Raw genomic sequence first — 16,794 nt, forward strand, 5'->3', positions numbered from 1 at the left:
TAACACGTGGGGACAGGGGTGGCGTAACGGTTAAGGCTCTTGGTTTCTGATTGGAAGGTTGGGGGTGCAAGGCCCTTAATCCTCTCTGCTCCAGGGGCGCCGTATCATGGCTGACCCTGTGCTCCGACCCCAGCTTCCTGACATGCTGGGGTATGCGAAGAAAACAATTTCACTGTCCATATGTATATGTGATCAATAAAGACTCGTTATCATTATCATGAATGTATTAGTCCTATATCTTCATGTCCTCTTATGATTGCAAGTTTGAGTGAGTCACTCAAACTAGATCTTCATGATCATGGAAAAGCTTTGTTTATCTCTGACAAACACAGACAACCCCATTATTTGCATGGCAGTACAATTTTTTTTTTTAAAGAATTTAAGAATTTTTTTAAGAATTGTACGTTTACATTTTAAAAAAAAAAAAAAAAAAGTTCTTAGCCAGACACGTATGCCACCCCTATGCCATTATGCAAAGTAGCTGAATGTGCTTCAAAATGAACACACAGTATTTATTTAGTGTTTATTTAGTCAATCAGAGCATCCCGTATGTTTTTACGCTCTGAAATGCATTAAATGTTTGTATTATTAGAGCAACGAATCGCCTTCACCTACCTAATCTTATATTCGGTACAGCTATAAGTCACCTCCAAGTATCTGGAGACGCCTACGCAAGGATCAGAGAAAACCTCAGTTGAAGCTCTTAGCTTGCAAGACTTCTTCCCACTGCACCTGCATTCAATTAGCATCAAAGAAATCTTCTTCTTCTTCTTTTTTTCTTTTTACTAATGTGATAGAACATTCCATTTCCTGTTGTTTGAAGAAGCTTTGATTACCTGGAGCGTACGTTATAGGTCTGGGGGTAGAAACAGTCAGATGTATTTGCTAAGAGTGAAACGCATGTTGGACGATCCCTCCGACCATAGTTGGCATGATGGGTGAAAATTAGCTCACTGACTTTTGTAAAAAACACATTTTATCCTCCTGAGACTTCACCCATTGACTTGTGTCCTCTATAGTGGACTTTTTGTTTTCATGCATGTCCTTTTACTTTTTTGAGCTACTCTAGTAATTCCTGCTGTACTATACAGAGAACATCCTGGGATTTCTAGTGATACGTCATGTTATAGTCTGGGATGCTAGGAACAACTTCTTACACTGTACATATGTATGTGTGTATATATATATACACTGTGTGTGTATATATATATATATATATATATATATATATATATACACATAAGTATATATACATATATATATATATATATATATATATATATATATATATATATATATATATATATATATATATATATAAGTGCAGACCATATACACTGCATCCAAAATGGCCGGCATAGGTGCAAGAACATTTTATGGAAAGAAGAAAGATAACTAAAATATTGTAAGTGTCAGAAATAATAAATTTAGTTCTGAAAGCAGTTAAATTGTTTCATTCAAAATATTAGTCTTTTTATGAATGTCAGTTATAGTGGACACCAGGACCATCTTAATGTACTTAACACACACACACACACACACACACTATTCACTACAACCTGTGATAAATCATCAGTGACAAATATAATTTATCAATGAGGCTTGAAGAGTATCCATGTGGTATCATGAAATCTGCAAACTGGCTAAAGAATGCAAAGTTTGTACTTTTTATTTTGACAGATTGTATCGACAGAAAGTGCCCTTCACTAATATTGGCACCCTTGGTAAATATGAGCAAAGAAGGCTGTGAAAAATTCTTTATTGTTTAACCTTTTGATCTTTTGTTAAAAAAGAAATCACAAAAATACTCTGCTCTCATAGATAGCAAACAATTGCAAAAAAAACAAAACAAAACAAAAAATAAAACAGGTTTATAAAAAAAAATCTTTGTTAAATAAAGGTGTGCAACAATTATTGGCACCCCTATGAATATGAGAAAACTATATCTGAAGTATATTCCCATAGTTTTCATTTTTTTTAAAAAATACACCTGGGTGACTAGGAACAGGAAATTGTTCAATCATGACTTCCTGTTTCACAGGGATATAAATATGAAGTAACACATAGGACAAATTCCCTTAGTCATTCATAACATTGGGTAAGACCAAGGAATATAGCTGTGATGTGCAGCAAAAGGTTGTTGAGCTTCACAAAGTGGGAACTGGCTATAAGAAAATAGCACAAGCATTGAAAACGCCCATTTCCACCATCAGGGCAATAATTAAGACGTTGCAGTCCACTGGAAATGTTATGAATCGACCTGGAATTGGACGTGTGTCTATATCGTCTCAACGCACTGTGAAGAGGACGGTTCGAGTGACAAAAAAATCTCCAAGGATCACAGCTGGAGAATTGCAGAAGTTAGTTGAGTCTTGGGGACAGAAAGTCTCCAAAACTACAATCTGAAGTCACCGACATCACCACAAGTTGTTTGGAAGGGTTTCAATAAAAAAAGCCTCTACTCTCATCCAAAAACAAACTCGAGCGTCTTCAGTGTGTCAGACACTACTGGAACTTCAAATGGGATCGGGTTCTATGGTCAGAAGAAACCAAAATAGAGCTTTTTGGTAATAAACACCAGAGGTGGTTTTGAAGCACACAGAGAGGAAGCCATATGGAAAAGTACCTCATGCCCACGGTTAAACATGGCGGTGGATCTTTAATGTTTTGGGGCTGTTTTTCTGCCAGAGGACCTGGACATTTTGTTAGGATACATGGCATCATGGACTCTATCAAATATTAACAGATATTAAATGAAAACCTGATGGCCTCTGACAGAAATTAAAATGGGCCGTGGTTGGATCTTCCAGCAGGACAATGATCCAAAACATACATCAAAATCGACACAAAAATGGTTTACTGACCACAAAATCAAGGTCCTGCCATGACCATCCCAGTCCCCTGACCTGAAGCCCATAGAAAACCTGAGGGGTGAACTGAAGAGGAGACTCCACCAGCGTGGACCTCGAAATGTGAAGGATCTGGAGAGATTCTGTATGGAGGAACACTCTCAGATCCCTCGCCATGTATTCTCCAACCTCCTCAGGCATTATAGGAGAAGACTCAGAGCTGTTATCTTGGCAAAGAGAGCTAGCACAAAGTATTGACTAAAATTGTGCCAATAATTGTTGTACATATTTAACAAAGATATAGATTTTATAAACCTGATTAGTTTGGAAATTGTTTGATATCCATGAGAGCAGAGAATTTTTGTGAATCTTTTTAACAAAAGATCAAAAGGATAAACAATAAAAACAATTTTTCACAGCCTTCTTTGCTCATATTTACCAAGGGTACCAATTTTAGTGGAGGGCACTGTATAATGACTATGCATTAAATTTTAATAAAAAATATGCTATCATCTTTGCAATAACAAGCAAGAGAAACAATCCAGAATGATCATTTATTTTTGTTTTGTTTTTTAAGTTGAATTTGTTCTTCGATTAATACCACTCTACAGCCATAATCTGTTCATTTTTTTATTTTATGAGTTTGGCTGTCTTTTCAAATTAAAATGGTCCTGTGGTCCACTACAGTGGACATGCTGTAAAATTTAAAATAAAAATAAAATTTAAAAAGTCTAAATTGTGGAATGTTTTTTTAAACCAAAATAGGCAGGAAATCAAACAAACAAACAAACAAAAAATTAGATGGCCCTTTTTTTTTTTTTTTTATCTTCCTGACCTTGGGTCTAAATATCTGTTATGTGAAATAGCTTATTCAGGGCCATGCTAAATAAAAAAAAATGCTGTTTTATTATCCAGCCTATATATATATATATTTTTTTAAAAAATTATAAAAAATTCTTTTTGCAGATTCTGCAAGGCGTATGTAAACTTTCAGGCATATGACCTCAACTGTAAATCATTCTGGATGAGGGCATCTGCCAAATGTAAATGTCAACAACATGCTGTCCAGCAGGCGGCGTTGCTGCATAATCTATTGGCAAGCAGTTCAGAACAGAAAGTGACTCAGTGAGTCAAGCATGTAAATGATTCACTTTTACTGACACGAATATAGAAAGACCGAAAGGTACACAATCCCTCCCCTGATGCCAAGATGTCATGGCTTGTCATTTTATCTGTAATTTTATGCTCGTATTTGTGTCTGGTTAAATTAAAATTCATCATTAATCATATGAAAGTGATCAATAAATCCGTGCTTCATGTGGTCTATTTTTTTCTCTTTGTTTCTGCTCTTTATGCGTTATTTAAGCAAATACACAGATGAAAAGTGCTTATAGCTACTAATAAAAAGAAATAATTATAAGTCTCAGTCATGGAACTCATATTAGAAGTCTTATTATTATTATTATTATTATTATTAAATGGTCTACACCCAAACCGAGCAGATTCTGAAGCGTTTCCCATCGTAATGCCATATTTTTAAACACTAATTAACAAGTATGCAGTTTTGAATAAACCTCTATTAAAAGAATTAAACAGGAGCTTTAATTACATACAACTACATTAGTTTAATAACAGAAGAACAACAACATTGATAGATAGATACAGGGGTGCGCTTCCTACTCTGAAATCCCTATACAGAGAGTTTCAAGCCTGGGAGAAAGGGAAAGTGTTTTTTTTGTTTTGTTTTGTTTTGTTCTTCAGTCAACTTAACATGTTAAGTTTTCACTGTCAAAACTAGTTTGTAAGTTGAATTATCGACAGTGTCTGTCACCTCAACTGAAAAGTATATGTTGAATCAATAAAACAATGACGTCACGTTTTGAAGATTCATCACGAGATCTCACGTGAAGCGCAAAGCAGACAAAAGACGATAGTGGGCGCTGTTGTGGGGCAAGATTGCAATCTTCCAGCATTGTCAAATTTGTTAAGTAAATATTTGTTCATATTGATTTAATATCTTGTAAAAACGACATGTACTATATAATAGTTAATTGTTTATAATAGTAAACAATACAAGTATTGTTTACGTCGTTTCTACATCGAATTAAACCGCGGCTAATCCACACATAGTTTGGCTAATCGTATTATATTGTTGCTAGAAAGTGAACTTAAGCTAAATATCTATAAAAGTAACGAAACAAAACTAGCTAAGAATTATTTCTTCTATTCACTTAATACATGTTCAATATATCAACAATTTATCTCCATGATTTGCAAAAATCAGGGGGCAGGTTAGCCTGAGGAAGAAATTCACATGCGACGATATAAACTATCCTCCGAGATATTGCTACATATCACAATATGTAGTGTCTCATGTGTGTGTGCACCGCATTCAGTGTTTATTTATCTATTTTATTTTATTTATTTTTTAATGTGAATGCGAGAATACAGAGCGGGTAGTGCGTGGTGTTAAAAGAGCAAAAACCGTGACAGAGAACTTAAGTGCTCACGCACTGTGTAGTGATGTGTCGTTCATGAACGGTTCGTTCATTTTCAACGAATCTTTATGAATCTGATATGATTTGGGAACAACGAGTTGTGTCAGAGAGTGATTCGTTCATTTTCAATGAATCTTTAATATGATTTGGGAACAACGAGTTGTCTCGGAGTGATTCGTTCATTTTCAAGGAATCTTCAATATGATTCGGGAACAACGAGTTGTCTCAGAGTGATTCGTCCATTTTCAACAAATTTTTAACATGTTTCAGGAACAACGAGAGTTGTCTCAAAGTGTGATTGATTCATTTTAAACAAATCTTTAATATGATTTGGGAACAACGAGTTGTCTCAAAGTGTGATTTGTTCATTTTCAACGAATCTTTAATATGACTCGGGAACAACGAGTTGTGTCAGAGTGATTTGTTCATTTTCAAGGAATCTTTAATATGACTCGGGAACAACGAGTGTCTCAAAGTGTGATTCGTTCATTTTCAAGGAATCTTTAATATGATTTGGGAACAGCGAGTTGTCTCGGAGTGATTTGTTCATTTTCAAGGAATCTTCAATGTGATTCGGGAACAACGAGTTTTCTCAGAGAGTGATTTGTTCATTTTCAATGTATCTTTAATATGATTCGGGAACAACGAGTTGTCTCAGAGTGTGATTTGTTCATTTTCAACGAATCTTTAATATGACTCGGGAACAACGAGTTGTCTCGGAGTTATTCGTTCATTTTCAACGAATCTTTAATATGATTCGGGAACAACAAGAGTTGTCTCAAAGTGTGATTCATTCATTTTAAACAAATCTTTAATATGATTTGGGAACAACAAGTTGTCTCAAAGTGTGATTTGTTCATTTTCAACGAATCTTTAATATGACTCAGGAACCACGAGTTGTCTCAGAGTGATTCGTTCATTTTGAATGAATCTTTAATATGACTCGGGAACAACAAGAGTTGTCTCAAAGTGTGATTCGTTCACTTTCAAGGAATCTTTAATATGATTCGGGAACAACGAGTTGTCTCGGAGTAATACGTTCATTTTCTACGAATCTTTAATATGACTCGGGAACAACGAGTTGTGTCAGAGTGATTTGTTCATTTTCAAGGAATCTTTAATATGACTCGGGAACAACGAGTTGTGTCAGAGTGATTCGTTCATTTTCAACGAATCTGTAATATGACTCGGGAACACGAGTTGTCTCAACGTGTGATTCATTCATTTTAAACAAATCTTTAATATGACTCGGGAACAACGAGAGTTGTCTCGAGGTGGGATTCATTCATTTTCAATGAATCTTTAATATGACTCGGGAATAACGAGTGTCTCAAAGTGTGATTCGTTCATTTTCAAGGAATCTTTTATATGATTCGGGAACAACGAGTTGTCTCAAAATGTGATTCGTTCATTTTCAATGAATCTTTAATATGACTCGGGAATAACGAGTTGTCTCAGAGAGTGATTCGTTCATTTTCAACGAATCTTTAATATGACTCTGGAACAACGAGTTGTCTCAAAGTGTGATTCGTTCATTTTCAACGAATCTTTAATATGACTCGGAAACAACGAGTTGTCTCGGAGTGATTTGTTCGTTTTCAACAAATCTTTAATATGACTCGGGAACAACAAGTTGTCTCTGAGTGATTCGTTCATTTTGAATGAATCTTTAATATGACTCAGGAACCACGAGTTGTCTCAGAGTGATTCTTGAGGTGGGTCCGGAGCCTATCCTGGGAACACTGTGTGTCAAGTGGGAGAAGTCATCCTTGATGGAATAACAGACCAGCACAGAGCACCACGCACACACGTACAGTACATATGCATTAATATCAATTTAGCTATAACCAATCCACCTATTTGTATGTTTTCAGTCAGTGGGAGGAAACCAAAGAACCCAGAGGAAACCCACACAAACACAAAAACAAGAGAATATGCAAAACTCAAGACCCAGACAATAACCCAAGCTCAGGATTGAACTCAGGGCCCTGGAGAGGTGAGGAGGTATACCACCTTTCTATACAACCTATCCTACAGGGTCACGGGGAACCTGGACCTGGACAGGGTGCCAGTCCATCGCAGGGCACAATCACATACACACACACACACACCCATTCATACACTACGGACACTTTAGACACGCCAATCAGCCTACCGTGCATGACTTTGGACTGGGGGAGGAAACCGGAGTACCCGGAGGAAACCCCCACAGCACGGGGAGAACATGCAAACTCCACACACACAGGGCAGTGGCAGGAAACGAACCCCCGACCCTGGAGGTGTGAGGCGAACCCTCTGCCTAGTGTTACAAGGGTTAAATGCACCACAATCATGAAATCAGCCCGACCCTAGATAGTATACAGTTTGTACTTGAGTATGTAGTACCTTAGTGTTCAATTTGAAACGTTACCTAACTTTTTATCTTAAACAGAAATGACAAATAAGTAGCACAATATGTCATTGAAATCCTTAAATTTATCACCGAGTGCTTTTCCACACGTGTGCGCAGGAGCTTCCGACCAATCAGAGTGATGCATGCACTGCTGTAGTGATTTGTAATTATTTATAAACACTAAATGTATATGATGTTGCTATTCAACGCAACGATGAAAATCACATCAGTGAGGGGTTTACATCCATCCATCCATCCATCCATCTTCTATACCACTTATCCTACAAGGGAACCTGGAGCCTATCCCAGGGAGCATCGGCCATAAGGCGGGATACACCCTGGATGCGGGGCACATACACATATACATTCACACACCCATTCATACACTTTGGACATGCCAATGAGTCTACCATGCTTGTCTTTGGACTGGGTGAGGACACCAGAGTACCCGGAGGAACAAATCTTTAATATGTTTCGGGAACAACGAGAGTTGTCTCAAAGTGTGATTCATTCATATTCAACGAATCTTTAATATGATTCGGGAACAACGAGTTACCTCGGAGTGATTCGTCCATTTTCAAGGAATCTTTAATATGACTCAGGAACAACGAGTTGTCTCAGAGAGTGATTCGTTCATTTTCAATGAATCTTTTATATGATTCGGGAACAACGAGTTGTCTTGGAGTGATTCGTTCATTTTCAACGAATCTTTAATATGACTTGGGAACAACGAGTTGTCTCAGAGAGTGATTCGTTCATTTTCAACGAATCTTTAATATGATTCGGGAACAACGAGTTGTCTCAAAGTGTGATTCGTTCATTTTCAACGAATCTTTAATATGATTCGGGAACAACGAGTTGTCTCAGAGTGATTCGTCCATTTTCAACAAATCTTTTATATGATTCGGGAACAACGAGTTGTCTCAGAGAGTGATTTGTTCATTTTCAATGAATCTTTTATATGATTCGGGAACAACGAGTTGTCTTGGAGTGATTCGTTCATTTTCAACGAATCTTTAATGTGACTTGGGAACAACGAGTTGTCTCAGAGAGTGATTCGTTCATTTTCAACGAATCTTTAATATGATTCGGGAACAACGAGTTGTCTCAAAGTGTGATTCGTTCATTTTCAACGAATCTTTAATATGATTCGGGAATAACGAGTTGTCTCAGAGTGATTCGTCCATTTTCAACAAATCTTTTATATGATTCGGGAACAACGAGTTGTCTCAGAGAGTGATTTGTTCATTTTCAACTAATCTTTAATATGATTCGGGACCAACGAGTTGTCTCTGAGTGATTTGTTCATTTTGAATGAATCTTTAATATGACTCGGGAACCACGAGTGATTCGTTCATTTTTGACCGTGCATGCGCAGCAACATCTCCATAGGTTCTGTACCGGAACCAGAAACGATTAGTTCACCTCAGGAGTAATATAATTCCCATAGTTCCCATTTGTGTTATTCCAGAGTTTTGATGACTAAATGCGGAATGAGTGTGTCTAAAGTTTTGATGTGTAGTTCATGTCAAACAGTTTTTACTTGTGCTTATCTGATGGCTAATATGTAGGCACAATGTAGTGTGGGAATTGAACTGGTGTCTTATAGCAAGTTGCCACAGTATTTAGACGGTGATCACTGATATAAATTTGTCTTTATTTGATATGAATCATGTATATATTTATTTATAACACCAAATTGTTGAGGCCCCCCGGGCGCCCCCTGGCGGCCCCCACTTTGAAAACCATTGCGTTAATGTATAAATGTATATCAGCCATAACATTAAAACCACTGACAGGTGGCATGAATAACATTGACTATCTTGTTACAGTGACACCTGTCAAGGGGTGAGATATATTACACAGCAAGTGAACAGTCAGTTCTTCAAGTTGATGTGTTGGACAAGGATTCATGCAGGATAATGTGCCCTGCCACGCTGCAAAAATTGTTCAAGACTTGTTTGAGGAACATGACAGAGTTCAAGGTGTTCATTTGGCCTCCAAAACAAGCTCGATCCATGGAGGCCCCACCTTACATAACTGCTGCTAAGGATCTGCTGCTAATGTCTTGGTACCAGATACCACAGCACACCTTCACAGGTCTTGTGGAGTCCATGCCTCAATGGGTCAGAGCTGGTTTGAGAATGGCTTACAATAGATGGTTATATCATGGTTCCTATGATATATTACTATTAATACCAACCATCAACATGTACATATACCAGAGTAAGGCCAGGATCACGTCATGGTCAACACTATAACAACCATAGTTACCATAGTTACAATAGGGTGCCATAGTAACACCCTACATAGCAGCATCATAGCTAAATACATCCCCCTCCAAAAGTATTGGAACAACAAGGCCAAGTCTTTTCTGATTTCTATACACTGAAGACATTAGGCTTTAAGATCTAAAGATGAATATGAGATGATGGATCTGAATTTCAGCTTGCAGTTAATGATAATTAAGGACACATTTACAGTATTTAACATTTATGACGGAGCCTCCAGTTTCAGCACTTTGGAAAAGTCAGTGATAAAACTGTTCCTTCAAGTCTTCCAACATGAAACAGTGTTCAGGATGGAGGACTTGATAGAAAAATGATAAAATGAGCGGCTGGTGGGGGATCGACTGTTTATAGGTCTTACAACACAAGTGATAAGAAACTACTTTGTTTTGCAGACTTTCTACAACACAGCTATAAACAGATAAACAGGTATGATGTGTTGTTCCTTAATAAATAAAAACTGCTGTAGTATAAGAGGAATAAAGCACTTCAGGACATGCTGTTAAAAGAAATAATTCACTTTATTGGTAACAGTCACTTCTCTACATGTCAGGCAGCATAAAAAAGACTAAAACAGTATGCCTGAAATGAATAAATAAAAAAGATAAGATATTAAAAAATAAACAAAAAGTCTTCCTAACATTTATAACATTCAGGTCTAAAAAATGTGAAACACAATTATTATTACAGCAAATAATCTAGAGCGCTATAGAGCTACAACACTAAAACATCACTAAAACAGCTCCAACTGTTTGCCCTTCAACAAGGTTATACTTCATTAAATAACAGCTTCAGGAGAACAGGCCGCTCTTAGCACAGGCAAATATTTGCAGTTTTCCTGTGGTGTGTGTACCTGCCAGTGTGCTGGTCTACACAGAGTCATAGATATTGAATAAGATAAAAAAGATAAGATATTAAAAAATAAATAAAAAGTCTTCCTAACATTTATAACATTCAGGTCTAAAAAATGTGAAACACAAATTCTTCTTCTTATTATTACAACAAATAATCTAGAGAGCTAGAGGTTTACATTAATTTACAGTAATGCTCTCAAGTGACTTGGACGTAATTTACATCTTATATTTTCCTAAAATACACATAAAAACTATAAACTGTCATTCAATCAAATGTCTATTTTACAAATGATTTTTTTTGTATCGACTGCATTCAGCCTCTGTCTCTTTGATTCATTTTGTTTGGCAGATTATTTTTCGTAGCACCCACTACGGGTTCGTAACACCCACTCAAGCTGTCTTAACAGGTGAGTGATAGCTGCAGCGCCCTCCGGGCATCAACTTCATCCTGAATAAATAAAATACATAGAAAACAACATTAATGTTTCACATTACACAAAACATACAGTAGGGTGCGTCTCGATCAGCTCCCTCGATCCCTAGGTGGTGAATCAGTATACGGTGTACATGAGCTCGGGCACTGGTAAAGACCCTGACTCACTACACATTAGGACCCTGATGACTCAGTTTCCGGTAACATGATTACGTACTCGCGCTGTAAAACATCACCACTGGCACTTAACCTCAACATGCGGGACGGACATCTTTCTAACATTATATGGCATATTCATTAGTCTGTCATGGTACTTCAAGTAGGATCGTAGACTAGTTAGTAGATTTTTAAAAATCATTAAAGTCGTTAGACTCAAATAAACAATATATAGAACGTCAAATAAAGTAAAAAATCGCTAACGTAAGTAACCATTTGAGATCTACAACAACAGCGTTCGTCCGCCACATTGTTCGATCTGAGAGGCTTCTGAAAACATGGCGTCATTTTCAGTAAGGGAAAATAGTGAACATCTAAGCTCCTTGGTTTTCGTGGTGCATTGTGGGATTTTTCAGGGAGCGAACGTGCCAGTGCACACTGGTAGGATTTCGCAATTGAGACAGCCCTTCAAATGGTCCACTCCCTGATCAGTGTCCTGACTACTGACCTGTGGAGCTGATTGAGACGCACTCATAAACTCAAATCCATTACCTCACAAACAAGTCTATAAGCTTCTGACTGCAAATTCATGACAAAAAAAAAAAAAGTTTTGTTCAGTCATGTGCTGATTATTTTACAACAGGTGCAAGAACAGAAATAAGGAATGAATATAATGAATAATACGGATTAACAATGGTGGCTACACACTGATTTACACCGCAAACATTTTATGGTTGCACAATGGTGTCAGTGTTTTTCCATACCTACGGAATTTAAACCACATACAGTGACCTCCACTATTATTGGCACCCTTGGTAAATATAAGCAAGGAAGGCTGAACAAAAGGTCAAAAGGCTAAACAATAAAGACACATTTTCGCAGCATCCTTTACTCATATTTACCAAGGGTGCCAATATTAGTGGAGGGCACTGTATGTTCTTGAACCGTGTAAACAGTTCTTGGTTCTGGATTCCGATTATTGGACCTCATGGTACTACGGCAGCTCTGACTACACTGTAAGCACAGATACACACTCGGGGCTGTTCTTGATGGGAAATCATCTAATCTGACCTGCAGGTCCAACGCCAGCTCTAATATAGCGTCCAGTTCCTCTTTCTCTTTGTCCTGGTCACTCGTCCTGGACTCTGGAACATCACCTGCTCTCCAGAATGGATCCTGATCGATCAGATCAGCGTATCTGACTGAGTAGTCCTGAGCAATGAGTGGGAAAATTCATATTAATATTATTTACACATCGAGGTTTTACTTTTAACTGTTTGACCTCCCAGCATTCCCTTCATACTGCAACATGTACCATCAAACCTTAACATGCCTACACTGGCTAAAATAACGACACTAGCCATTTTTAGTGATCAGAACAGTACATAAACTTAAAAAGGTTTCTCAGTTCTTACAGGGTAATAGTCACCAGGAGAGTAGGAAGCAGCGGGTTGTTGAAAGCATGGCACTGTTGAATCCAAGACGTCTAGGCTACTGCACTGATACACTGGGGGTGGGAAACATTGAAGGTTAATAAAGCATTCATTTCTTGGTAAGACATAAACAACACATCACTAAGATAGATTATTCAGGAACCATATCACAGCTCCGGCAGCCCCTCTGCACACAGTTTTTGTTCATTCTTTGCAAGGCATTGTGGGACTTCCTGCTTATAGGTACAGACTAATGACATGAAGGACAATCATGTTGTGACAATGGACTGTAATGGTGTTGACACCCCGCTCCTGTACACTCCCACAGCCCTTTTTAATTTTATGCTGAGAAGTTTGAGCTGGTGAAAGGGGACACATTCAAGTAAAATATTAGCTGCTAGATAGATCTTATTAGCTGTTAATAGATAGTGAAATCCGGCATGCGCACGTTGTGGGCTTTTATTTATTTTTGTTTACAGCATTTATTTTCTTTTCTAACTTTAGAACTACGTTGTTCAGGCATTAAACATATAACAGTTGTTAGAATGACTCACTAGAAGACTCTGAATATCTGAATTATGCGCTGAAGGTTTAACATCAAAACACAGAATTACATCGATATCGTTATCTTCATTTTTATCTATTAAAAATGGACAAAATATAAATAGACAGATAGATAGATAGATAGATAGATAGATAGATAGATAGATAGATAGCCCGACAGACAGATAGACAGACAGATAGACAGACAGATAGATAGACAGACAGACAGACAGACAGAAAGATAGATAGATAGATAGATAGATAGATAGACAGACAGATAGACAGACAGAAAGATAGATAGATAGATAGATAGATAGACAGACAGACAGACAGATAAACAGATAGACAGACAGATAGACAGATAGCTAGATAGACAGACAGACAGATGGGCAGAAAGACAGATAGACAGATAGATAGATAGATAGACAGATAGACAGATAGATAGATAGATAGACAGACAGACAGACAGAATGACAGACAGAACGACAGACAGATAGATAGATAGACAGAATGACAGACAGATAGATAGACAGACAGACAGACAGACAGACAGACAGACAGATAGACAGATAGATAGATAGATAGACAGATAGATAGATAGATAGAAACACCAACACTGAAATTGTGAAACAATGGACTGGGCTTCATCCTAAATTGCATACAATTAAACTACACGTCAGAATAATGCACTATACTACTGTATTTACTAAAGTAGCGTGCAGATCGATTGCTTATACTAATTAAGGCTGAGCTCACAGCTATTATAAAGGGGACAAAATGTATTAAATCATCACCTGGTGTGTAAAACCCGTACTGTGACTGATGAGGTGTGTTGCTCCTCTGCTCCTGCTGAGGGACATTACAGGGATGGTGGTAAGGGGTTCCCTGATGTTCAAGCAAGACTGAACCTGAACAGATAGAGACAAGTCAAGTGTTGATAAACTAAAACTACAGATGATGACCGAGGCCGCAAAGTTATCTAGCTGGCACTGTACTAGCAAAATGACGTACGCTTTCTCATTATATTTGTCTATTTTCTCTTTTTTTCTACACATTCCTATATATGCAAAATCTTTTTTTTATTTTAAGGCTAATGGATTCCTCTATCCAGTCTTTCGAAGGACATGGGCTAAAATGTTTCCAGATTTAAAGAATTCGCACAGTGGCGGAGAAACCTGTGGACTAGGGTTGAGGTGGGTTTCTTCCAGGTTCCAGGTTATAAGTGGAGTGTTTATGGTAAATTGGCACTATGTGTGAACGAGTGTGTGAATGTGTGTGTGCGCACGGTGCTTTGCGATGGACTGGCGTCCCATTCAGGGTGCCCAGTTTTCTCGGGATAGGCCCTGGATCCGTCATGACCCTGACTAGGCTAAAGTTGTTACTGAAATGAATGAATGAATATATTCTGTCTATTCTTTTCATCTGCTTGTTGAAACACTACCAACCTGTGCTCATTAAGCCAGAGGTTTCCTGTGCTGAATTCTGCATCACGTGATGGAAACGTCTGGGCGTCCTGCTGGTCACCTTTAAGCCGGCGAGCTTGGCCTTATTGAGAGGCGTGCGTCGCTTTATATCGAGCAGGAGCTCAGGCTTATCCCGTTTAAAGTACGGGTTTTGAAAATGGTGCAGTTGGGCTTTAATCGGAGAGTTGTTCGACTGCTTGTCCGAGATGTTCATGCGTTGTTTTTTGAAGCCGTACAGGTTCAGCTGGCGAACGAAACTTATGAAGTCAGTCGTCCTGAAATACTCAGACAAATGCGTGGGTTGGGACAATAGCACTTCGGCTTCGAATGTTTCCTGATGAACAAGTATCCCTTCCCCGCTGTCGTCCCACCAGACTGAGCAAATCTGGGGATCGTTCACCAAACGCCACAACTTGCCAGGGAAGTAGTTGGGGTTGATGAAGGTGCCAAAAGTTGCATCAGTGTTTTCCATATCAGCTAAAAAGATCTGTAGCCAGAAGGGAGAAAAAAAAGGAGACTGAATGTAACAATTACTGTCTAGCACTAACTAGATAGTAGGTGGCTAGCTAACACATAACACATTCATCTTCAGTAACAGCTGAAAATCACTAACAATAACGAGCTATAGCATTAATGTTGTCAAAATTGACCGTTAGAGTTGTCAAGCAACCTGGACGTAGCCTATGTTATTCCTCTAGCAGGAAAAAAAACTTTAGGCCAAAAATTATGACAAAATGTACTAATATATAACTCTTCATTAGCAAACCAAAAATGTGAAGTTGTGGCCTTGTGTCTCTCCAACGAACTTAGGGCTTTCACAGCAACGGGGATGAATACTTATGAAATAACAACTGTAATGTTTTTGTTTTTGTTGTTTAATTAATGTTTTGTTTTGTAAATAATTTGAACAAATTGTGTTTTTATTGTATTACGTATTATTTTAGTGTGTACTGATCCCCCACTTTAATATAAAAGTCAGTACCAGGTTCCAGGTTGTAACACTACAATATGGTAAACCCATAATCTGGAAAATTTTGACTGAATTGCAGTCTGTTTTTCTTTTTCTTTTTATGTATGTGGGCTCATCACTCAGGTGTGATTATATCAACCTATGACAAAACAATGCTGTGCCGTACACTTTTAACTTTTCAGTGGATATTATAGAAATTCCCGAGTTCTTAACAGACTGTAATGATTGATTGAGAAATATAAAATGTATATCCATCCATTTTCTATACCGCTTATACTACTGGGTGTCGGGAAACCTGGAGCATCGGGCACCAGGCGGGGTACACCTGTGAGGGAAATGATTCATTTTTACTTTGTAATAGTGTTGTTCTTGTTCTGTTTCATTCTCATCAGAGGATAAGGCCTAAGAAGGCCATGTCATGTCACTTAGATCGGTACACAAAAGTGTGTCGTGCTCTGCGTTTCATATCTACAGTAGTGGTTCAGCACAAGCGCTTCAGAGCGCTCTCATTAATCTATCCTGCTTTATTCTATCCTGTTTTAACCATCTTTCTGTAATAAACCTTTTTTTTTACCTTCAGAGGACTTCAGAGGTCTGTGAGTGTTTTTTCTTGATGATTTCCACAACAATTTGGTCTCCTGGTTGGGCTGTGTGCGTCTTCTCAGGTTTTGTGGACAACAATGATCACTGACCGGTTTGAATCAAAACAAATTTGTAATTTAGAATTTGATGTCATAGGTCGTGATGTCATCTTGTATTGCTGTCTGTATGGAAGGGAGTCAATCAGTGCGTTTACATGGACAACAATACTCCACTATTAACCCGATTAAGACAATACTCTGATTAATAAACTACCATGTAAACATGTATATGTAGTGCATGTATATACCAATGAAATGCCATATATTCAGATAT

General features: G+C 37.8%; 2 protein-coding genes across 3 annotated transcripts; both read right to left on the reverse strand.

Annotated features, from left to right (window-relative positions):
- Positions 1-392: 392 nt before the first annotated feature.
- On the reverse strand, positions 393-8,314 carry LOC128619383 (L-rhamnose-binding lectin SML). The gene is made up of 3 exons (XM_053643548.1): positions 8,296-8,314; positions 837-957; positions 393-732 (listed from the first exon to the last, which is right to left on the reverse strand). The coding sequence occupies exons 1-3, from the start codon at positions 8,312-8,314 to the stop codon at positions 612-614; spliced, it is 261 nt and encodes an 86-aa protein (XP_053499523.1). The 3' UTR covers positions 393-611.
- Positions 8,315-9,485: 1,171 nt separating this feature from the next.
- LOC128619593 (heat shock factor protein 5-like) lies at positions 9,486-16,794 on the reverse strand. Of its 2 annotated transcripts, XM_053643862.1 has the most exons (6): positions 16,454-16,794; positions 14,892-15,396; positions 14,241-14,354; positions 12,886-12,977; positions 12,542-12,682; positions 9,486-11,329 (listed from the first exon to the last, which is right to left on the reverse strand). In XM_053643862.1, the coding sequence occupies exons 2-6, from the start codon at positions 15,379-15,381 to the stop codon at positions 11,282-11,284; spliced, it is 885 nt and encodes a 294-aa protein (XP_053499837.1). In that variant the 5' UTR covers positions 15,382-15,396; positions 16,454-16,794; the 3' UTR covers positions 9,486-11,281. The 2 variants fall into 2 exon arrangements, with proteins under 2 accessions (XP_053499837.1, XP_053499836.1); XM_053643861.1 differs by having other exon boundaries at positions 9,486-12,682.

The sequence above is a fragment of the Ictalurus furcatus genome, chromosome 15, assembly GCF_023375685.1.
Source record: "Ictalurus furcatus strain D&B chromosome 15, Billie_1.0, whole genome shotgun sequence".
In the NCBI taxonomy this organism is placed as follows: domain Eukaryota; kingdom Metazoa; phylum Chordata; class Actinopteri; order Siluriformes; family Ictaluridae; genus Ictalurus; species Ictalurus furcatus.